The 25,134-nt window shown below is 38.9% G+C and overlaps 1 protein-coding gene across 11 annotated transcripts in view; it reads left to right on the top strand.

Moving 5' to 3' along the window:
- The window catches only part of LOC126082747 (zinc finger protein OZF-like), a 60,684-nt gene that overhangs the window by 22,747 nt on the left and 12,803 nt on the right, over positions 1-25,134 (top strand). For 10 of the 11 annotated variants that reach the window (XM_049895637.1, XM_049895636.1, XM_049895634.1 and 7 more), the window contains 3 exons: positions 428-554; positions 2,000-2,092; positions 19,405-24,129. In XM_049895637.1, coding sequence (XP_049751594.1) covers positions 521-554; positions 2,000-2,092; positions 19,405-20,567 — 1,290 coding nt within the window. In that variant the 5' untranslated portion in view covers positions 428-520 and the 3' untranslated portion in view covers positions 20,568-24,129. Of the gene's footprint in view, positions 1-427; positions 555-1,999; positions 2,093-19,404; positions 24,130-25,134 lie in introns of those variants that run through there. The other variant, XM_049895639.1, reaches the window with a different exon arrangement.

Below are 25,134 nucleotides of genomic sequence, written 5' to 3'. Positions count from 1 at the left end.
AAATCCAAAAACACCCCAAACACATTGTCATCGAGTCAATTCTGACTCTTGGTAACCCTGTAGACAGAGTAGAACTGCCCCATAGGGTTTACAAGAAGCAGCTGGTGGACCTTCTGGTTAGCAGCCATTCTCTTAACCACTGTGCCACCAGGGCTCCTCCATAAAGGTGACAGCCTTGGAAACCCAGGCCTGCCCACATAGGTACTCAATAAATACTTGTTGATAGAATGGATGATTTTCAATGGTAAAGTTTTTCTAATATGAGTTTTGCTTCCCCCACGTAGTAGAACTCAAAATTGGTCTCATAATAAATGTCTAATTTATTATGATGAACTCTGAATGATGAAAACATAACAAGTTCCCATACCTCTTTTATACATTACCCAGTACTTTCCATCATAGATTGAACAGAAATGTCCTGTTGCAGGAATTAGTCTCTTTCAAGGATGTGACTGTGGACTTCACCCAGGAGGAGTGGCAGCAGCTGGACTCTGCTCAAAGAAACCTGTACAGGGATGTGATGCTGGAGAACTATAGCAACCTTGTCTCAGTGGGTAAGGACAGCTTCCCTCATACGGTACCTGTATGAGTTATCTACTACTATGTAACAATTATGCCAAAATTTAGTGGCTTAAAACAAACATTTTTTACTGTGGGTCAGGAATTTGGGAATGATTTAGCTGGTGGTTCTTGTGCATGGTCCATCTCTCCTGTGGTGCAGTCAGATGTTGGCAGGGGCTGCAGTCATTTGAAAACTTGTGTGGGGTTGGAGGATCCATTTCCAAGGTGGCTTACATGGCTATGGACAGGAGGCTTCAGTTCCTTGCTGTCTGTTAGCAGGAGACCTCAGAGCCTCACTGTGTAAGCCTCTCCTCATGGCAGTTGACTTCCCCCAAAATGAGCAATCCAAGAGAGACAGCAAGGAGGAAGTCTCAGTGCCTTTTTTGACTAAGTCTCTAAAATCACACCATTATTCCTTATTGTATTCATTAGGAATGAGTTACTAAGTCTAGCCCACACTCAAAGGGAGAATTATCAGAGAATTTATGGGACATATTTTAAACACACCACAGTACCCAGTTGACTATATTTCTTTTCTTATTTACTAAAAGCTGTTGGGTCTCTGAATGTTTAATGAGCCTGGTTTCAAGCTAATAGAGTAAAAAAAGTATTAATTTTGTGTACAAAAAATGTGCTTCTACCTCCAGTGAACTTTGATGAAAAGAAAATGGGTACTGTGTTTTCATTCTTGGGAGATTGAAGACAAGGGCATGATCCCAAATTCTACTTTGTTTTTATAAATTAATGGAGGTATAACATATATAGTAAAGTGTACAAAATCTTAAGTATACAACTTGATTAACTTTTAAATATGTGTATATCTGAATAACGTCTACTCAGATCAAGACATAGAACATTTCTAGCACCCCAGAAGGCTCCTTTGAGCCGCTTGCAAGTTACCTCCTCATAGGTAACATCTATCCTGGCTTCTGTCACTGTAGATTAATATTGTCTGTTCTTAATTTCATGTGAGTGGAATCACACAGTAAGTTTTTGTTGCCTGGCATCTTTAATTTAAGATATTTGTGGAATTCATCAATATTGTTGTATGTAACAGTGCTTGTTCCTTCTTATTGCTGCATTATATTCCATTTAATGAATATACAATAATTTATCAATTTTTTAAACCCATCCTACTGTTGATGGTCTTTTGGATTTTTTCAGATTTGGGCTATTAGAAATAAAGCTGATATGAACGTTTTTATATATAATTTCTGGTAGGGCATATGTATATTTAGCTTCAGTAGATATTACCAAACAGTTTTCCAAAGACGTTATACCAATTTGCATTTCTACCAGCAATGTATGAGCGTTCCATCAACCGTTGGTAATGTCAGTCTTTTTAATTAGCCAGTCTGGTGGATTTGTAGCATGCCTGAGTTCTAGATCGGTTGATTGTCCACCAATGACCAAGTCCTATATTATTTCCCATAAACAGGGTATCAGTCTCTGAAGTCAGATTTGATCTTCTTGTTGAAGCAAGAAGAATCATTGATGGAGGAAGGAAAAATCTCGAGCTGGGTCTATTCAGGTGAGAACTTGGCAGATGGGAGGCAGGAAAGTAATAATTCTTATTGATCAGTGGGACGTTTATCTTTTTTTTTGTTGTTGTAATTTAGATGAAGGTCTACAGAGCAGACCAGTTTCTCATTAAACAGTTAATACACATGTTGTTTTGTGACATTGGTTACCAACCCCACGACCTATGAACACTCTCCCCTTCTCGACCTTGGGTTCTCCACTACTGGCTCTCTTGTCCCCTCCTGCCTTCTCATCCTTGCCGCTGGCTGGTGTGCCCATTTAGTCTGGTTTTGTTTTATGGGGCTGTCTGATCTTTGGCTGAATGGTGAACCTCAGGGTTGATATCATTATTGTCTCAGGGTTTCTCCAGTCTCTGTCAGACCAGTAAGTCTGGTCTTTTTTTTTCTTTTTGCGTGTGTGTATGTTAGAATTTTGTTCTACATTTTTCTCCAGCTCTGTCCAGGACCCTCTACTGTGATCTCTGTCAGAACAGTCAGTGATGGTAGCAAGGCACCATATAGTTGTGCTGGACTCAGTCTGGTGGAGGCTGTAGTAGTTGTGGTCCGTTAGTTTGGACTCATCTTTCCCTTGTGTCTTTGGTTTTCTTCTTGTCTCCCTTGCTGAAGATGGGGTAAGACTAGTGCAGTATCTTAGATGGTTCATAAGGTTTAAAGCCCCAGATACTACTCCCCAAAGTAGAATGTAGAACATTTCCTTTATAAATTATGTTATGCCAATTGAGCTAGATGTTCCTTGAACCGTGGTCCCCAGAGCCCTCAACCCAGTTATTTGGTCCCTCAGGGAGTTTGGATTTGCCTACGGAGCTTCCATGATGTTGCCATGGGCAAGTTGTGCTGGCTTCCCTGGTATTGAGTACTGTCTTACCCTTCACCAAAGTTACCACTTATCTATTGTCTGTTTAGTGTTATTCCATTCTCAGTCCTCCCCTCCCTCGTAACCGTCAAAGATTGTTTCTTTTTGTGTATAAACCTTTTCATGAGTTTTTACAGTAGTGGTCTCATGCAATATTTGGCCTTTCGTGATTGACTTATTTCACTTAGCATAATGCCCTCCAGATTTTTCCACATTGTGAGATGCTTCACAGATTCATCGTTGTTCTTTATCTTTGCATAGTATTCTATTGTGTGTATGTACCATGGATGGTTTATCCATTCCTCTGTTGATGGGCACCTAGGTTGTTTCCATCTTTTTGCTATTGTGAACAATGCTGCAGTGAACATGGGTGTGCATGTCTATTCATGTGTGTCTTAGTCATCTAGTACTGCCATGACAGAAATACCACAAATGGATGGCTTTAACAAAGAAAAATTTATTTTCTCACAGTCTAGTAGGTTACAAGTCCAAATTCAGGACATCTCCAGGGGAATGCTTTTTCTCTCTGTCAGCTCTGGAAGAAGGTCTTTGTCCTCAGTCTTCCCCTGGTCGAGGAGCTTCTCAGGTGCAGGGACCCCATGTCCGAAGGATGTGCTCTGCTCCCGGTGCTGCTTTCTTGGTGGTACGAGGTCCCCTACTCATTGCTTGCTTCCCTTTCATCTCTTGAGAGATAAAAGGTGGTGCAGGCCACACCCCAGGAAAACTCCCTTTACACTGGATCTGAGTAAGGGTGGTGTTACAATACCACCCTAATCCCCTCAACATAAAATTACAATCACAAAATGGAGGACAACCGCACAGTACTGGGAATCATGGTTTAACCAAGTTGTTAACACATTTTGGGGGGGACATAATTCAATCCATGAGAGTGTGACAGCTCTTATTTCTCTAGATATATTTGTAGGAGTGGGATTGCTGGATCATACGGTATTTCTGTTTCCAGCTTTTTAAAGAAGCACCATACCATTTTCCAAAATGGTTGTTCTATTTTGCATTCCCACCAGCAGTGCATAAGAGTTCCAATCTCCCCATAGCCTCTCCAACATTTCTTATTTTCTGATTTGTGCCAGTAATGTTAGGGTAAGATGGTGATCTCATTGTGGCTTTGATTTGCATGCATTTCTCTTATGGCTAGTGATTGTGAGCATTACCTCGTGTCTGTTAGCCGTTTGAGTGTCTTCTTTGAGGAAGTGTCTGTTCATATCCTTTGCCCATTTTTTAATTAGATTGCTTGTGTTTTTGTTGTAGAGGTGTTGGATTTTTCTGTAGATTTTAGAGAGTAGGCCTTCGTCAGATTTGTCATAGCCAAAAATTTTTTCCCACTCTGCAGGCTGTCTTTTTACCCCTTTGGTGAAGACTTTTTTTTTTTTTTTGTTTTTTGTTTTTATTAACTTTTATTGAGCTTCAAGTGAACGTTTACAAATCAAGTCAGACAATCACATGTAAGTTTATATACACCTTACTCAGTACTCCCACCTGCTCTCCCCGCAATGAGTCAGCCCTTCCAGTCTCTCCTTTCGTGACAATCTTGCCAGCTTCCAACTCACTCTATCCTCCCATCCCCCCTCCAGACAGGAGATGCCAACACAGTCTCAAGTGTCCACCTCCTATAATTAGCACACTCTTCATCAGCATCTCTCTCCTACCCACTGTCCAGTCTCTTTCATGTCTGATGAGTTGTCTTCGGGAATGGTTCCTGTCCTGTGCCAACAGAAGGTTTGGGGACCATGACTGCTGGGATTCCTCTAGTCTCAGTCAGACCGTTAAGTATGGCCTTTTTATGAGAATTTGGGGTCTGCATCCCACTGATCTCCTGCTCCCTCAGGGGTTCTCTGTTGTGCTCCCTGTCAGGGCAGTCGTCGATTGTGGCCGGGCACCAACTAGTTCTTCTGGTCTCAGGATGATGTAGGTCTCTGGTTCATGTGGCCCTTTCTGTCTCTTGGGCTCTTAGTTATCGTGTGACCTTGGTGTTCTTCATTTTCCTTCGCTCCAGGTGGGTTGAGACCAATTGATGCATCTTAGATGGCCGCTTGTTAGCATTTAAGACCCCAGATGCCACATTTCAAAGTGGGATGCAGAATGTTTTCATAATAGAATTATTTTGCCAATTGACTTAGAAGTCCCCTTAAACCATGGTCCCCAAACCCCCGCCCTTGCTCCGCTGACCTTTGAAGCATTCATTTTATCCCGGAAACTTCTTTGCTTTTGGTCCAGTCCAGTTGAGCTGACCTTCCATGTATTGAGTATTGTCCTTCCCTTCACCTAAAGCAGTTCTCATCTACTAATTAATCAGTAAAAAACCCTCTCCCACCCTCCCTCCCTCCCCCCCTCGTAACCACAAAAGTATGTGTTCTTCTCAGTTTATACTATTTCTCAAAATCTTATAATAGTGGTCTTATACAATATTTGTCCTTTTGCCTCTGACTCATTTCGCTCAGCATAATGCCTTCCAGGTTCCTCCATGTTATGAAATGTTTCACAGATTCGTCACTGTTCTTTATCGATGCGTAGTATTCCATTGTGTGAATATACCACAATTTATTTACCCATTCATCCGTTGATGGACACCTTGGTTGCTTCCAACTTTTTGCTATTGTAAACAGAGCTGCAATAAACATGGGTGTGCATATATCTGTTTGTGTGAAGGCTCATTTCTCTAGGGTATATTCTGAGGAGTGGGATTTCTGGGTTGTATGGTAGTTCTATTTCTAACTGTTTAAGAAAACGCCAGATAGATTTCCAAAGTGGTTGTACCATTTTACATTCCCACCAGCAGTGTATAAGAGTTCCAATCTCTCTGCAGCCTCTCCAACATTTATTATTTTGTGTTTTTTGGATTAATGCCAGGCTTGTTGGAGTGAGATGGAATCTCATCGTGGTTTTAATTTGCATTTCTCTAATGGCTAATGATCGAGAGCATTTTCTCATGTATCTGTTAGCTGCCTGAATATCTTCTTTAGTGAAGTGTGTGTTCATCTCCTTTGCCCGCTTCTTGATTGGGTTGTTTGTCTTTTTGTGGTTGAGTTTTGACAATCATATAAATTTTAGAGATCAGGCGCTGGTCGGAGATGTCATAGCTGAAAATTCTTTCCCAGTCTGTAGGTGGTCTTTTTACTCTTTTGGTGAAGTCTTTAGATGAGCATAGGTGTTTGATTTTTAGGAGCTCCCAGTTATCTGGTTTCTCTTCGTCGTTTTTGGTAATGTTTTGTATTCTGTTTATGCCTTGTATTAGAGCTCCTAAGGTTGTCCCTATTTTTTCTTCCATGATCTTTATCGTTTTAGTCTTTATGTTTGGGTCGTTGATCCACTTGGAGTTAGTTTTTGTGCATGGTGTGAGGTATGGGCCCTGTTTGATTTTTTTGCAAATGGATATCCAGTTATGCCAGCACCATTTGTTAAAAAGACTATCTTTTCCCCAATTAACTGACACTGGGCCTTTGTCAAATATCAGCTGCTCATATGTGGATGGATTTATATCTGGGTTCTCAATTCTGTTCCACTGGTCTATGTGTCTGTTGTTGTACCAGTACCAGGCTGTTTTGACTACTGTGGCTGTATAATAGGTTCTGAAATCCGGTAGAGTGAGGCCTCCCACTTTCTTCTTCTTTTTCAGTAATGCTTTGCTTATCTGAGGCCTCTTTCCCTTCCATATGAAGTTGGTGATTTGTTTCTCCATCACCTTAAAAAATGACATTGGAATTTGGATCGGAAGTGCATTGTATGTATAGATGGCTTTTGGTAGAATAGACATTTTTACTATGTTAAGTCTTCCTATCCATGAGCAAGGTATGTTTTTCCACTTAAGTATGTCCTTTTTAATTTCTTGTGGTAGAGCTTTGTAGTTTTCTTTGTATAGGTCTTTTACATCCTTGGTAGGATTTATTCCTAAGTATTTTATCTTCTTGGGGGCTATTGTGAATGGTATTGATTTGGTGATTTCCGCTTCGATGTTCTTTTTGTTGATGTAGAGGAATCCAAGTGATTTTTGTATGTTTATCTTATAACCTGAGACTCTGCCAAACTCTTCTATTAGTTTCAGTAGTTTTCTGGTGGATTCGTTGGGGTTTTCTGTGTATAAGATCATGTCATCTGCAAATAGAGATAATTTTACTTCCTCTTTGCCAATCCGGATGCCCTTTATTTCTTTGTCTAGCTGAATTGCTCTGGCTAGGACTTCTAGCACAATGTTGAATAAGAGCGGTGATAAAGGGCATCCTTGTCTGGTTCCCGTTCTCAAGGGAAATGCTTTCAGGTTCTCTCCATTTAGAGTGATGTTGGCTGTTGGCTTAGCACAGATGCCCTTTATTATGTTGAGGAATTTTCCTTCAATTCCTATTTTGGTGAGAGTTTTTATCATAAATGGGTGTTGGACTTTGTCAAATGCCTTTTCTGCATCAATTGATAAGACCATGTGGTTTTTGTCTTTTGTTTTACTTATATAGTGGATTGCATTAATGGTTTTTCTCATATTAAACCAGCCTTGCATACCTGGTATAAATCCCACTTGGTCGTGGTGGATTATTTTTTTGATACGTTGTTGAATTCTATTGGCTAGAATTTTGTTGAGGATTTTTGCATCTATGTTCATGAGGGAGATAGGTCTGTAATTTTCTTTTTTTATGATGTCTTTACCTGGTTTTGGTATCAGGGAGATGGTGGCTTCATAGAATGAGTTGGGTAGTATTCCGTCATTTTCTATGCTTTGAAATACCTTTAGTAGTAATGGTGTTATCTCTTCTCTGAAAGTTTGGTAGAACTCTGCAGTATAGCCATCCGGGCCAGGGCTTTTTTTTTGTTGGGAGTTTTTTGATTACCGTTTCAATCTCTTTTTTTGTTATGGGTCTATATAGTTGTTCTACTTCTGATTGTGTTAGTTTAGGTAGGTAGTGTTTCTCCAGGAATTCATCCATTTCTTCTAGGTTTGCAAATTTGTTAGAGTACAATTTTTCGTAATAATCTGATATGATTCTTTTAATTTCAGTTGGGTCTGTTGTGATGTGGCCCTTCTCGTTTCTTGTTTGGGTTATTTGTTTCCTTTCCTGTATTTCTTTAGTCAGTCTAGCCAATGGTTTATCAATTTTGTTAATTTTTTCAAAGAACCAGCTTTTGGCTTTGTTAATTCTTTCAATTGTTTTTCTGTTCTCTAATTCATTTAGTTCAGCTCTAATTTTTATTATTTGTTTTCTTCTGGTGCCTGATGGATTCTTTTGCTGCTCACTTTCTGTTTGTTCAAGTTGTAGGGACAGTTCTCTGATTTTGGCTCTTTCTTCTTTTTGTATATGTGCATTTATCGATACAAATTGACCTCTGAGCACTGCTTTTGCTGTGTCCCAGAGGTTTTGATAGGAAGTATTTTCATTCTCGTTGCTTTCTATGAATTTCCTTATTCCCTCCTTAATGTCTTCTATAACCCAGTCTTTTTTCAGGAGGGTGTTGTTCAGTTTCCAAGTATTTGATTTCTTTTCCCTAGTTTTTCTGTTATTGATTTCTACTTTTATTGCCTTGTGGTCTGAGAAGATGCTTTGCAATATTTCGATATTTTGGATTCTGCAAAGGTTTGTTTTATGACCTAATATGTGGTCTATTCTAGAGAATGTTCCATGTGCGCTAGAAAAAAAAGTATACTTTGCAGCAGTTGGGTGGAGAGATCTGTAGAAGTCAATGAGGTCAACTTGGTTGATTGTTGTAATTAGGTCTTCTGTGTCTCTATTGAGCTTCTTACTGGATGTCCTGTCTTTCTCCGAAAGTGGTGTGTTGAAGTCTCCTACTATAATTGTGGAGGCGTCTTTCTCACTTTTCAGTTCTGTTAAAATTTGATTTATGTATCTTGCAGCCCTGTCATTGGGTGCATAAGTATTTAATATGGTTAGATCTTCCTGATCAATTGTCCCTTTTATCATTATATAGTGTCCTTCTTTAGCCTTTGTGGTGGATTTAAGTCTAAAGTCTATTTTGTCAGAAATTAATATTGCTACTCCTCTTCTTTTTTGCTTATTGTTTGCTTGATATATTTTTTTCCATCCTTTGAGTTTTAGTTTGTTTGTGTCTCTAAGTCTAAGGTGTGTCTCTTGTAGGCAGCATATAGACGGATCGTGCTTCTTTATCCAGTCCGAGACTCTCTGTCTCTTTATTGGTGCATTTAGTCCATTTACGTTCAGCGTAATTATAGGTAAGTGTTTTTTTTTTTTAGTGTCATTTTGATGCCTTTTTATGTGTGTTGTTGACAATTTCATTTTTCCACTTTTTCGTGCTGAGACGTTTGTCTTTGTAAATTGTGAGATCCTCATTTTCATAGTATTTGACTTTATGTTTGTTGAGTCGTTAACGTTTTTCTTGGCTTTTATTTTGAGTTATGGAGTTGTTATACCTCTTTGTGGTTACCTTAATATTTACCCCTATTTTTCTAAGTAAAAACCTAGCTTGTATTGTCCTAAATCGCCTTGTATCCCTCTGCATATGGCAATTCTATGCCACCTGTATTTAGTCCCTGTTTTTGATTATTGTGATCTTTTACGTATTGACTTCAATGATTCCCTGTTTTGAGCATTTTTTTTTTTTTAATTAATCTTATTTTGTTTTTGTGATTGCTGTATTTGAGTTGATATCAGGATGTTGTGTTCTATGACCTTGTGTTGTGCTGGTATCTGATGTTATTGGTTTTCTGACCAAACAATTTCCTTTAGTATTTCTTGTAGCTTTGGTTTGGTTTTTACATATTCTCTAAGCGTCTGTTTATCTGTAAATATCTTAATTTCGCCTTCATATTTCAAAGAGAGTTTTGTTGGATATAGGATCCTTGGCTGGCAGTTTTTCTCCTTCAGTGCTCTGTATATGTCATCCCATTGCCTTCTTGCCTGCATGGTTTCTGCTGAGTAGTCTGAATTTACTCTTATTGATTCTCCCCTGAAGGAGACCTTTCTTTTCTCCCTGGCTGCTTTTAAAATTTTCTCTTTATCTTTGGTTTTGGCAAGTTTGATGATAATATGTCTTGGTGTTTTTCTTTTTGGATCAATCTTAAATGGGGTTCGAGGAGCATCTTGGATTGGTATCCTTCCGTTTTTCATGATGTCAGGGAAGTTTTCTGTCAGGAGTTCTTCAACTATTTTCTCTGTGATTTCTGTCCTCCCTCCCTGTTCTGGGACTCCAATCACCTGCAAGTTATCCTTCTTGATAGAGTCCCACATGATTCTTAGGGTTTCTTCATTTTTTTTAATTCTTTTATCTGATTTTTTTTCAGCTATGTTGATGTTAATTCCCTGGTCCTCCAGATTTCCCACTCTGCATTCTAATTGCTCGAGTCTGCTCCTCTGACTTCCTATTGCGTTGTCTAATTCTGTAATTTTATTGTTAATCTTTTGGATTTCTACATGCTGTCTCTCTATGGATTCTTGCAACTTCTTAATTTTTCCACTATGTTCTTGAATAATGTTTTTGAGTTCTTCAACTGTTTTGTCAGTGTGTTCCTTGGCTTTTTCTGCAGTTTGCCTTATTTTGTTTCTGAGGTCATCCCTGATGTCTTTAAGCATTCTGTAAATTAGTTTTTTATATTCTGTATCTGATAATTCCAGGATTGTATCTTCATTTGGGAAAGATTTTGATTCTTTTGTTTGGGCGGTTGTAGAAGCTGTCATGGTCTGCTTGTTTATGTGGTTTGATATTGACTGCTGTCTCTGAGCCATCACTAAGATATTGTAGTGATTTATTCTATAATTGCTCACTGAGTCTTACCTTGTTTTGTTTTCTTTCAATATACGTGGATGGGCTACTAGATTGTGCTGTCTTGTTTGTTGTAGCCCTTGACTTACTTATGACCTATTACCAGGTGGTTTGGGCTGTTGCCAGATATATATGCCTGAGTCTATTCACTATTCTTAAGTAGAATCTGATTTTGGGTCATCAAGTGTGTGCTGCACCCTAACACCTATCCACCTCGAGAAGTAGTGGTGATAGTTGTGTGCACCAGATTCTGTTAGCAGCTGGGGTTCACACTCCAGAGGGGGCAGGATGCTGACAGGCTTCCCCCAAGTGTCAGTGAGGTAGGTGTGTCTCTATTCCTGTAGCACCTTGGTGGGAGGGCTCTGCAGCTGTACCTTAGGCCCCCAGTGCAAGTACCTGTAGAGATTGGTAGGTGTCACCCTCCTTAGACCCCTAAGGCAAGAGGCTAGGTGGTCTGGGGGGAGCTTCAGCCCTCAGTTCCCTGTTGTGGGTCAGTTAGGGCTCTGTTGAATAAGCAGAGATATCAGACCTGGGAAACTTGTATTTCCAGTAAATCTGCTAAAAAAAATGCAGTCAGATCCCTATCAGAACTGCCTTTGGATTATAACCGCCACCTTGTTCCCTGTAAGGATGAAAGCCCGAGATTTGGATCATATATGCTTGGCTGGAGCTGGTTTTGTGTTTTTAGTCCAATTAGGGAAGGATTTTCGGTCCCTGGGTTTTTTGTGGTTCCTTCTCTCAGGCCGGAAGAATGGATTAAGAAAAGACTAAAAAAAAAGAAAAAAGGGAAAAGCAAAGCCGCGGAGCCAGAGCCGTTCTCCCTCTGGCTCAGGAAATTCCAATGTTAATGAAGCCGCCTGGGAAGGGGTGGGGAGGGTTCAGAAAAACAGGAGAGAGTAGCACCCCGGAATATAGCCAAAGTTGCTTATCTTGCTTGGGATGACTATTTTATCTGAGATTCCCCCGGGGCATGTCGCGTATGTGTGCTGGCTGTGTGGAGATTGTCCCTGAGGGTCTGGCCCGCTGAAGCCATGGTCAGATCCTCCGCTGCCAGTCCAAAGCCCAGCATCAAGGTTCCCCTGCTGGGATGCTGCACTCTTGGCTCCAAAATCAGTCACTGCCTCCCGGGGACTTCTTGTCCCGCCAGCCGCATCACCGTACTGCCCCCGCGGACCGGCTGGGCTCCCTCCCGGGGTCAGTTCAGGGGGATAGGGCTGCGCCCCGTGTTTGCGTCGTCACAAGATGTTGTGTTCAGCTCCCCTGGGCCCAGTCCTAAGCCTGGCGCCAAGGTTACCTGACTGGGACGCTGACTCCAGGCTCCGAAAACAGTCGCTGCTTCCCCGTAGTTGTTCGTTCTCTGTCTCTGTCACTCAGGTTAACTCTTTAAATCTGTGTTTGTTGTTCAGGGTTCATAGATTGTCATGTATGTGATCGATTCACGTGATTTTCCGAGTCTTTGTTGCAAGAGGGATCTGAGGTAGCATCTACCTAGTCAGCCATCTTGCCCCCCCCCCCGTGAAGACTTTTGATGAGTGTAAGTGTTCATGGACGATCCCAGTTATCTACCTTATCTTCTGGTGTTTGTGTATTGTTAGTTATGGTTTGTGTCCTGTTAATGCTGTGTATTAGTGCCTCTAGTGTTGACGCTATTTTTTCATTTATGACCTTTATAGTTTTTGGTTTTGTATTTAGGCCTTTGATCCATTTTGAATTAGTTTTTGTGTGTGGTGTGAGGTATGGGTCCTGTTTCATTTTTTTTTTTTTTTTTGCAGATGGGCATCCAGTTTTGGTTGCACCATTTATTAAAAAGACTGTCTTTTCCCCATTTGATGGACTTTGGGCCTTTGTCAAAGATCAGGTGACCGTAGGTAGATAGATTTACATCTAGGTTCTCAATTCTGTTCCATTGGTCAAAGTGTCTGTCATTGTACCAGTACCAGGCTGTTTTGACTACTATAGCTGTATGGTAGGTTCTGAGGTCAGGTAGTGCGAGTCATCCTACTTTATCCTTCTTCGATAGTGCTTTACTTATCTGGGGCTTCTTCCCTTTCCATATAAGTTAACGATTAGTTTTTCCATCTCTTTAAAGAATGCTGTTGGTATTTGGATTGGGATTGCATTGTATTTGTAGGTTGCTTTGGGTAGAACTGGTATTTTCACAATGTTGAGTCTACCTATCTATGAGCATGGTATGTTTTTCCATTTATGTCGGTCTTTTGGTTTCTTGCAGTAGTGTTTTGTAATTTTCTTTGTATAGGCCTTATATATCCCTGGTTAGATTTATTGTTAAGTATTTTTTTTTTTTTTAGGGGCTATTGTTTTCCTGATTTTCTTTTTGTAGTTCTCTTTATTGGTGCATAGGAATCCAACTGATTTTTGTATGTTTATCTTGTATCCTGCTCCTCTGCTGAATCCTTTTATTAGTCCCAGTAGTTTCCTTATGGAGTCTTATGGGTTTTCTATGTATAGTATCATAAAAAAAAACCCAGTACTGTCGATGATAATATCATATCATCCACAAATAGGGACAGTTTTACTTCTTCCTTACCAATTTGGATGCCCTTTATTTCTTTCTCTTGCCTTATTGCTCTAGCTAGGACTTTCAGCACAGTGTTAAATAGCAGTGTTGATAAAGGGCTTCTTTGTCTTGTTCATGTTGTCAAGGGGAATGTTTTCAGCCTCTCTCCATTAAGAACGATGTTGGCTGTTGGTTTCGTATAGATGCAAAACCATGTTTTGAGGAATTTCCCTTCTATACCTATTTTATTGAGAGTTTTTATCAGGAACGGATGTTGGACTTTGTCGAATGCCTTTTCTGCATCAGTTGAGATGATCATGTGATTCTTTTATTTATGTGGTGGACTGTGTTGCTTGATTTTCTAATGTTGAACCATTCTTGCATATCTGGTATGAATCCCACTTGATTGTGGTGTATTATTTTCTTGATATGATGCTGAATTTTATTAGCTAGAATTTTGTTGTGAATTTAAGCATCTGTACTCATGGGCGATACTGGTCTGTAATTTTCTTTTTTTGTGATGTCTTTGCCTGGTTTCGGTATCAGGGTTATACTGGCTTAATATAATGAATTTGGAAGTATCCCTTCCTTTTCTGTGTTCTGAAATAGTTTGAGTAGTACTGGTTTAAGCTCTTCACTGAATGTTTGGTAGAATTCTCCAGTGAAGCTGTCTGGGCCAGGGCTTTTTTTTGTTGTTGGAATTTTTAAAAATTACCTTTTCAGTCTCTTCTCTTGTTATGGTTCTGTTCATATTTTCAACATCATTTTATGTTAGTTTGGGTAGGTAGTGTGTTTCTAGAAATTTGTCCATTTCCTCTAGGTTTTCAAATTTGTCAGAGTATAGTTTTTCATAGTACTCTGTTATGATCCTTTTTATTTCTGTTGGGTCTGTTGTAATGTCCCCCATTTCATTTCTTATTTGTGTTATTTGCATTCTGTCTTGTTTTTCTTTTGTCAGTTTTGCCAATAGTCTGTTGATTTTGTTGATCCTTTCAAAGGACCAACTTTTGGTCTTTTTGATTCTTTCTATATTTCATTTATTTCTGCTCTGATCTTTATAATTTCCTTTCTTCTGGTGACTGTGGAAACCCTGGTCACATAGTGGGTAAGTGCTATGACTGCTAACCTAGAGGTCAGCAGTTCAAATCCACCAGGTTGTCCTTGGAAACTCTATGGGGCAGTTCTACTCTGTCCTATAGGGTCTCTATGAGTCGGAATTGACTCGATGGTAGTGGGTTTGGTTTGGTGTTTTTCTGGTGGCTGTGGGTTTCTTTTGCTGTTCTATATTTGAGTTGTGTAGCTAATGTTTTGATTTTGTCCCTTCTTTTTTGATGTGTGCATCTGTTGCTATAAATTGACCTCTGAGCCTTGGCTTTGTTGTGTCCCAAAGGTTTTGGTATGGTATGTTTTCATTTTGTTTGATTCTAGGATTTTTTTGAGGGTTGCTTTACGGTCTAAGATGTAGCCTATTCTGGAGAATATTCCATGTGCATTGGAAAAGAGCATGTACTTTGTTACTGTTGGGTGGAGTGTTCTATATATGTTTATGAGGTCAAATTGGTTGATTGTGGCCTTTAGATCTTCTGTATCTTTGTTGAATTTCTTTCTAAATGTTCTGTCCCTTACCCAGAGTGATGTGTTGAAGTCTCCTGCTATTATTGTGGAACTATCAATTTCTTTTCAGTGTTGTTAGAGTTTGTTTTATGTATTTTGGAGCCCTGTCATTGGATGCATAGATATTTATTATGGTTATGTCTTCATGGTGGATTGTCCCTTTAATCATTATATAATGCCCTTCTTTGTCTTTTATGGTGAATTTTAAAGTCTGTTTTATCTGAGATTAGTATTGCCACTCCTCTTTTTTGGTAGCTGTTTGTGTGATATATTTTTTTCCATCCTTTGATTTTTAATAAATTTGTCTTTGTTTCTAAGGTGTATCTCTTGTAGGCAGTGTATTGATGAGTACAGTTTTTTAAACCCATTCTGTCACTATTTATGAGTGCATTTAAGCCATTTACATTTAGTGTGATTATTGATAGGAAACCCTGGTGGCATAGTGGTTAAGTGCTACAACTTCCAACCAAAATGTCTGCATTTCAAATCCACCAGGCACTCCTTAGAAACTATGGGGCAGTTCTACTCTGTCGTATAGGGTCGCTATGAGTTGGAATCATCTCGATGGCAATGGGTTTGTTTTTTTTTTTATTGATAGGTGTGAGTTTATTGCTGTCATTTTGTAGTGCTTTTTTTATGGTACTGATGTTTTCATTGTTCCTCTTACTCTTCTGTGCTGAATTCCTTTTATTTTTTTTTTTCCATTTCTTTCGTTTTTGTAGATTTTGTGTTTACTGAGGCTTTGTTTTTCTTCTTTATTTTGGTGGGTAGGTTTGTTAACTTTCTTTGTGGTTACCTTGAAATTTATCCCTATTTTCCTAAGTATAACCCAGTCTTTTATTACTTGATAATGCCTTGACTTCCTCTCCGTTTGTAAGGTCTATACCTACACTGTTTATTCCCTCTTTTATTCTGTCATTGTGGCCATTTACACATTATGTCTCTGGTTCTCTCTTGTAAATTTTTTAGTTTTGTTTTATCCTTCAGAGTTCATTGTCTAGGTTGGTATTTGGCTGTTGCTGTCTTATATGTTAGATTCAGGGCTTTGTCTGATGTTGTTGGTTCTTTAACCGAAGGACTCCCTTTAATAATTCTTGTAAGTTTGGTTTGATTTTTATGTATCCCCTTAATTTCTGTTTATCTGGAAATGCCCTAATTTTGCTATCATATTTGAGGGAGAGTTTTGCAGGATATATTATTCTTGGTTGGCAGTTTTTTTCTTTCAAGATTTTCCGTATGTCATCCCATTCCCTTCTTGCCTGTACGGTCTCTGCTTAGTAATCAGAGCTTTGTCTTACTGGTTCCCCTCTGTATATGACTTTTTGTTTTTCTTGAGCTTTTCTCAGAATTCTTTGTCTTTGGTTTTAGCAAGTGTGATTATAATATGTCTTAGTGTTGTTCTTTTGGGATCTGTCTCATATGGGGCTCGTTGAGCTTCTTGGATAGTCAGCTTATTGTCTTTCATGATATTAGGGAAGTTTTCTGTCAGCACATCTTCAGTGAACCTTTCTGTGTTTTCTCTGTTGTAGAACTCTGATCACGTGCAGATTTTTTATTTTGATTGTATTCCACATTGTTCTCAGAATTTCTTCATTCTTTTCTCTGATTTTTCCTCAAATGTAGTGGTATCCAAGGATTTGTCTTCAATTTCACTAATCCCGTCTTCCATTTTTTCAAATTTGCTTCCAAACCCTTCTATTGCAGTGTTCATTTCTGAAATCTTGTTTATTTTTTTGATTTCTAATTGCTGTTTTTTTTTTTTAATGATTTCTAGTACTTTATGCAGTTTTACATTTTGTTGCTGTATTATTTTCCTGATTTCTTCCATTATTTTGTCTGTCTTTTCCAGGATTTTGTCTATTTTTCCCTTATCTTTGTCTGCATTTTCCTTTATCTGTTGGAGAACCCTGAATATTAGAGTTCTCAGTTCCATATGAGATAGTTTCAGTGCCTTTTCTTCTAGCAGAAGGTCATCTGGTGTTTTATTTTGGTCACTTTCTGGAGCCATCTTCTCCTTTTATTTTATATGTTTTGATATTGTCTGTTGTCTCTGGGACATTCAGGGATTATTTTCTTTGCTTATTGATTGTAGATTTCATTGTTTTGTCTTGCTTTTTTTAATTTGGTTATGTCTGGGCAGGCAGGCTTGGTGAGTTTTGTCGTTTGCTCACCTGTGGGCACGAGTCTTCTCACCACCTTGTCCAAGTGGGTAGGGCTGGTCACTCAGCTATGGTGCAGCAGGACAGGTCCAGCGGTGGGGAGAGGGTAGAATGGGTAGTTTGTAGTACGAACTGGGGGCAACGGGGCAGGGCTCAGGGGCAGCAGGGCAGGGTCTGGGGACCATGCCAGTACCACTCGGCTTGGCACTTGGCACACGGTGCAGATAAGCAGGAGAGAAAGGAGAGGATGTGATGTGCAGAGTTAAGTGGGTGGGTGAAAGAAAGGAATGGAGAAAAACAAAGGCAAAAAATGAAGTAAAAAATAATAAAAGGAAAGTAAATAAAGTGGCAGTACAGTAGAATTTGGTGGGTGGGGGTGGGGCAGACCTGGCAAGGCCATATGCTGGTGGCTTTCTAGCTGAGTGATGTGCCTCAGCCTGTTGAGAAGCAGTGTGGATGGCACACGGGACTAGGTGGGCGGGAGAAATGAGAAAGAGGAAATAGAAGAAACCACCAGTTAAAGAAACAAAACAAAAAATGTGGTGGATGCGCCGGCCGCTGGGTGTGGGGCTGAATTGGAATGGTAGTGAGCTAATGTCTCTTTTGCTGGGTGGCACAGCATGGTCTGTTAGGAAGGGGTAGAGGCAGCAAAGGCCCAGGTGGGAGGGAGAAGGAAAAGGAGACGGGCCTGTGGAGGTGGCGTAGACCCAGTGAGGCCGTGTGCCAGAGGCTCTCCAGCCGAGTGGCACATCATAGCCCACCAAGAAGCTGGGGCAGTGCACAGGGGTGGGTGGATGGGAGAAAGGAAAGGAAGGAAGGGAGAGAGAGAGGAGAAACAATAAACAACAAATAAACAATAAACAAACAGAAAAAAATAGACCAAAAAGCAAACAAACAAATAAGTAAATAAAATGGCACTGAGGAAGCCAGTCAGTGACTGTGGTGCAGACCCAGGGAGGCCACGTGTAGTGACTCTCCAACTGAGCTGTGCAGCACAGCCCCTCCACAAGGGGCAAGGGTGGTGCACAAGGCTGGATGGGTCGAAGAAAAGAAAGGAAGTAAAGGAGAGAAGAAACAGAAAAAAAAGAATGAAGCAAACAAACCAAAAAATCACAGCCATCAAGAAGAGGAGGGGATGGCACACAGGGCTAGCTGGGTGGGAGAAAGAAAAGGAAGGAAGGGAGAGAGAGAAAAGTAACAAAAACTCCCTTCCCAAAAATCAAAACTACAAATAAAATGAAAAAAAGAAAGCTGACAAACCAAACAATTATACCTGTCAAGAAGGGGAGGGAATGGCACATGGGCCTGGAGAAACAAGAACACCAAAAAAAAAAAACCAAGAAGCCCCCCCCAAAAAAATTAAAAAAGAAAACAAGCAAAAAAATGGGCAGAAGAGGCCAGCCAGTGGGGTCGGGGTGGACTTCAGTGGCAGTGAGCAAATGCTACTTTGGTTGGACAACTGTGGCCTTTTGGCAAGCAGCGGAGGCCTCGTAGAGGTAAGAAGGATGCGGGGTGGGAAAGAAAGTGTCCCTGGTTACTGGGTGCTCTTTCTCCTGCTGGGAGCTCTGTGAAGTTGTCTTCCCATACTCCTTGTCTGAATTTTTTGGTAGCTGAAGCCCAAGGTGGCAAATCAGGCCACGTTAGCTGGTATGGGACCTCCACTCCGTAGCTCTCCTTATTCTCTGTTCTATCAGTTTCTTATTCCATTCTGTGCCTGATTGAGTTCTTTATTCCTTCATTTGTTACTTAAAACAACAACAACAAAAAACCCACTGCCATCGAGTCGATTCCGACTCATAGTGACCCTATAGGACGTTGTAGAACTGCCCCATAGAGTTTCCAAGGAGTGCCTGGCGGATTCGAACTGCCAACCTCTTGGTTAGCAGCTGTAGTGCTTAACCACTATGCCACCAGGGTTTCCATTTGTTACTTAGGGTTCTAGAATTGACATTTGTATCTGTTTTACTTAGTTTTTTTTGGAGCATTGCTGCAGAGGGTGGTGCTTCTGTCTATAGTGCCATGTTGACTGCCTGGTTACTTTTTAAAAAACCCTTTTAGATTTACTGTGGATTTAATCTTCCTGATGGTCACTTCAACTCACCTGCAGCCCCTTTGCTAGCATCCCTACTCTGTCTTTTCTGCATTTTTTTTTTTGTTTGTTTTGGTCTGCCTTTGCTCTTCATAGAGCCCTGTGGATGGGGTGGAGGTGGGGTAGAAGTTCATGGGACCCTGAGTTCATCAACTCTTCTTTTTCCACTTCTTATACCCTCAGATTTTATAGTCATATTCTTAAATTTCAAAGCTGACCATACTCATCCGATTTCTAAATATTTCATTAAAATGAAGAATTTTGTCTTTTGGTTTATTTTCTTCAAAGCTTAAGAGCAAAGTAATATCATGTACACTTGGACTTTCTTTCAGACTTTGACATTAGACCTGAAATAAAAGAATTAAACCCACAAAGGAGCATATCTGAAGAAGTTACACTTAGTAACATAGTGTATTCAATTTTTGAAGACTGGAAACTTGAAGTAGGAAGTCACCAGAAAAACCAAGACAAACTTTTGAGCCAAGACACATTCTTCAACAATAAGTTACTGACTGAGGAGATAGATCATGGATGTAATGCACAAGGAAAAGTAGTTCACCTGAATGGGAAATCTAATGAACACATCAGAGGCTTCATGCAGAAGTCACACTTCCTTGCACAACAAAAAATTCTTTCCAGTGAGAAACCACATAAATGTATTCCGTGTGGAAAGTTGTTCAGTGGCAAGTCAGGACTCATTGTACATCAGAGAATTCATACTGGGGAGAAACCATACAAATGTAATGAATGTGAAAAAGCCTTTATTCAGAAGTCACAACTCACTGTACATCAGAGAACTCATACAGGAGAGAAGCCCTATGAATGTAGTGAATGTGGGAAAGCTTTCATCAAGAAGTCAACACTTAGTGTACATCAGAGAGCTCATACTGGAGAGAAACCATATGAATGCAATGAATGTGGGAAAGCCTTCATCAGGCGCTCACAGCTTATTGAACATCATAGGATTCATACTGGGGAGAAACCTTATAGATGTAATGAGTGTGGTAAAGCTTTTAGCAGGAAGTCAAAACTGAATTTACATCACAGAATTCATACTGGGGAGAAACCCTTTGAATGCAATGAATGTAAAAGAGCATTCATTAAGAAGTCAGATCTCATTGTACATCAAAGAATTCACACTGGGGAGAGAAGATATCAGTGCAGTGAATGTGGGAAAGCCTTCATCCGGAGTTCACAGTTAATCGAACATCAGAGAATTCATACTGGAGAAAAACCATATGAATGCAGTGAATGTAGGAAAGCATTTATCCAGAAATCACAACTTATTGTGCATCAAAGAATACATACTGGGAAGAAACCCTATGAATGCAGTGAGTGTGGAAAAGCCTTCAGAAGGAAGTCACACCTCACTGTACATCATAGAATACATACTGGAGAAAAACCCTACAAATGCAGTGATTGTGGAAAAACCTTCAGCAAAAAATCTACTTTTCTTATTCATCAGAGAATTCATATTGGACAGAAACATTTTTAGTGGAATGAGAAAACCTTAATTCATTCATCAAAACTTTATTACACATCATAAAATTCATATGGGCTAGAAACTTTATAAATGTACTAAATGTGGGAAGCCTTCATCAATAACTCTGGTATTATTAAGCACCAGAAAATTCATACTGAGAAGCAATTCTGTAAATTTAAAGAATGTGAAATAACGTTTCCAAAGAAATAACATTACATTTGACATGTTGGTCTAGACCTAATACTAAAGATTTTTAAGAGGTATTTTAGAAATATTTCAGTTGTATATGACTGATATTCACTGTGAAATATGCATATTTTTAAAAGAGTAAATAAGTTGATTAATCACAACAAAGTAACTAACATGTATGTAGTCATTCTCCAAATGAGGTAGAGGTGGCATTCATAACCCATATTATCTGTAGGTTGGAAGCAAATATGGATATTCACACCTGCCTTGCTAAATGACACCATTTTTTCCTAAAACACAAAATATAAAATGACAAATCATAAGTGAAAAAGCAATATGGTTGTGTCCCCTCAAACTGTGTCAACTTGGCTAGCCTGTGATTCCCAATATTGTGTGATTGTCCACTATTTTGTCATGTGATGTGATTTTTCTTTGTTTTAAAATCCTACCTCTGTAATGTTAATAAAGTGGGAATTAGTGGCAGTTATGGTAATGAGACAGGACTGAATGTACAAGATTAGGCTGTGTCTTGGTCAGTCTCTGAGATATAAAAGAAAGAAGCAGAGAAAAAGGCAACCTCATACCACCAAGAAAGCAGTGCTGGGAGCAGAGTGCATCCTTTGGACCTGGGGTCCCTGCACAGAGAATCTCCTAGACCAAGGAAAGATTGATGGCAGGGACTTTCCTCCAGATCCAACAGAGAAGGCTTTCCCCTGGAGCTGGCACCCTGAATTCGAACTTCTAGCCTACTCAGCTGTGAGAGAATAAACTTGTTTGTTAAAGCCACTCGCTTGTGGTATTTCTGTTATAGCAGCACTAGATAACAAAGACAATGGTTTGTTTTTTAACAAGTGTATGTAAAAATATTACATACAACTTATCCTCCACTTATTCTTGTTACGTAATGAATGATCAAGTCAAAATATTTATAAAGCTTTCTAAGCTAGTAGTAGACTTTAAAAACTTATTGCTTTATGTAAAGGATGCACAGGTAAGAAAGACACAGAATATCAGAAGTCCAAACGAGGGGTGTAGACTGTATTGGCACACTTAGCACATGATAAAGGTAGTTCTGTACAAGGAACTTTGTTCATACTCTTGTTGGTTTTCAACTGAGTAGAGTATTTACACTAGAACCATTATGCATAGCTTGGGTTCTTTCTATCAATGGAACAATCAGAGTTGACTTTTTAACAACAAAATTTCTTTATTGGATGTTTCTACCACACAGACATTCTACAGAGCATTTCACATATATTTTCGTATTTAATCATTACAACAAATTTATGAGACTGGCCTTATTGCCATTTTATAAATGAAACAAGTGGAGCCTAGAGAGATTCCCTGACCCAGCTCAGGGCACGTGAGTAGAAAGCAAAGGTTATGAATTCAGACTAAACACCAGCCCTTATACTATACCCCTGGGGACATGGAGGAGTGGGTGACATGTCACTTCAGCTCCAGGTAGAAATGAATTTGATATGATAGGGTATCAGCACCATGGCATCATAGGGTACCCTGTTCTTGCATTATGTTGAACAAATTAACAAATATGTATTATAAAAGGGCTATTATATCCAAAATTCTTATATTTACAGGCTGTTTTCTGAGGTGTTGCTTCAGGAATATCTGTTTTGCTGCCCTGTAAATTTCCTTGTGACCAGCTTAAACATTAGAAATTGCATATATATATATTTTTTTTACTTTATTTGAAGGGGATTAGTCTTTCTGCTGTGTTGAACTGTCATTTTATTATCACAAGTAACTTCTCTCATATCTCTGTCAGTATCCAAGGCATGCTTTCCTTTTAAAACACAATAACCTAACATTGTATGTTATAAATGTTTATTGTCAACTACGTTATGGAAAGAGGGACTGATATCAAAAAATCCTTTAAAGCCTTTCCTTGAATGAAGGTGAAGCTGACATACCATACTGAGTTAATCCTAAATTTCCCTAAATCAAATATTTCTAAGTTTTTCAATTAAAAAAATTGTTTTAAATTGAAAGTAGTCATTTAGAACCGTGACTTTTAATTTAAATTTTAAAAATTTAAATAATGGTTTTACATTAAAAGTAGTGAATTGCAGTCATGATCTGGCCTAGCATTTTTGAAGATGAATGTGGAGCTGGGATTATAAATGTATAAGACTAGTTTTCTAAACAAACTTATAAGAAACTAAATATCCACATGTGAGTTGTCCTTTCAAAATGTGATATTGTGAAATTGTATATTAATGCTATTTGTGCAGTACCATCAATAATTTGTGGAATTCCTTTTAGAATTTCCTTCAGATGCCTCATATGAGGCCAAGTAATATTTTCAGAGAGCCTTTATCATTAGGATTGTCTTTCCCATATCGCTCCCCATTGCTATCACAACCATTCCTATCAATTCTGTGCATGGCTTCTGCAAGAAAAAAGCCCAGACTCCTATATTCCATTCATCTCAAGTCCCTAGAATATTCAGTATCTTTGTGTTCAGTTTTTACCTTCTACATCATAGCCTTTTCCACGTAGCTAATATTGCCATAAACATTAAACAGGAATAAAGAAAGAAATTCCTTTATTTTTCTCACTTGCCTCTCATTATATTTGACATCTGAGCCTTATTTGCTCTTTTCTTTTTCAAAGAACATTTGATACTGCCTCTTTCTACTTCTGTATTATTACTGTTACTAAAGATATTAGATGCTCTGTGCTAGGCACTTAAGCACTTTACATATACAGATGCATGTAATACAAAAATCCTATGAGTCAAGTACTATTATCCCCATTTTATACAACTGGAATTTGAGGCACAAGGAAAATAACCTGCCACGGTCGCACAAGGAACCAGGATTAATACGGAAGCGCTCTGAACTATTCTGTTATACCATACATGAATAAGCTCAGATGTTTCGGTTTTTCAGGCAGACCTAAAGGTTGTAACAAATCGGACTACTGTTATGATGCTGAAAATGTGATAAAAATTGTTCGCAAATTAAATGATTAAACAGTTAAGCCTTTCATTGAGATTCTAATGTTAAAAGTTTATATGGTGATGGTCACTCAATAAATGCTTAGTCGTGTTTGTTTCAACTTCTATTTCAAGTTCCTCACGGTTTAATCTACCCTAGTTTAGACATTCTTATGGTATGAGGGACTGAAATGGAATTATGTGAGTGTATGTGTTGCGAGGATTTGAGGGAGTTAAACTACGGTTTTTTGTTTTTTGACAAGGTAGAAAAAATGGAATTTCAAATCTCCTTTTATGTTTGGTATCCTAGGTAGAGGTGAGTCAAAAGAGTATATAGCTCTTGCAGAACAGGATCTGAGCTAGCCAGAGGAATTAAAAACAGCCTATTCTGTTTTTCTTATTTGTACTAATCAAACAGTAATCAACTCCTGGAACTTAAAAAGGTACAATAAGACTTACTCAGTCGCTCTAGTGAACAGGAAAGTGGTACCAACCATTCCCCTATTACCTTCCTGGCTCCAGGGCACATTGTGTTATCTGGGGGCAAAGATGTAATGAGCAAGACTTGCCTGAAAATTCTCAGTTTACCAAATCTATTGTTTGGAGGATGTTAGAAGTATAGAATTGAATCTCAACAGCATAAATAAATAAATAGATAAATAAGTAAATACATAAGTAAATAAGTGCCCATGACAATTCCCACCTTGTGACAAGCATTCAGTCACTTTATAGTATTGATACACATAAATAATGAAAATCAGAGTAAGGATATATGCGCACACACACACATATCCTTACTCTGATTTTCATTATTTAAGCAATATCTGCTCTTCATTAGATGTCACGTTTTGGAGAATTTTCCAAGCAGGAGATTGTTTTTTGTTGTCTTATGTACCAGTAAGATCCTTGGAGAAAAACAGATGTTTAATCATCATTGATTAAATTACTGTATCATACTTCTTGTTATTATTGTTAGGTGCCATTGAGATGGTTCCAATTCATAGCGACCCTAGGTACAACAAAATGAAACATTGCCTGGTCCGAGCCATCTCCACAATAGTTGTTATGTTTAAGCCCATTGTTGCAGCCACTGTGTCAATCCATCTCATTGAGGGTCTTCCTCTTTTTTGCTGACCCTTCTCCAAGCATGATGTCCTTCTCCAGGTACTGGTCCTTCCTGATAATACATTCAAAGTACGTGAGAAGTTTTGCTTACTTAGGAGATGACATTTAACAAAAGAAATGAAAACATTCTGTGGTTAGATTATGCTCACTGTTTCAAAGTTAACCAAAAGCAAATATCACTTAAAGCAGCACGCTTCAATTAAAAACATACATGCAAAATGTCTATTAATCATTTATCTAGAGTGAGATACTTAAGCAATAATTTATAGGGAATCCCTCATACATTGGCAGTAAGGGGAAATTTTC

This window comes from Elephas maximus, chromosome 9 (genome assembly GCF_024166365.1).
Source record: "Elephas maximus indicus isolate mEleMax1 chromosome 9, mEleMax1 primary haplotype, whole genome shotgun sequence".
NCBI lineage: Eukaryota > Metazoa > Chordata > Mammalia > Proboscidea > Elephantidae > Elephas > Elephas maximus.
The sequence above is the reverse complement of the archived record's forward strand: the minus strand, read 5'-3'. Positions and strand labels throughout refer to the sequence as shown.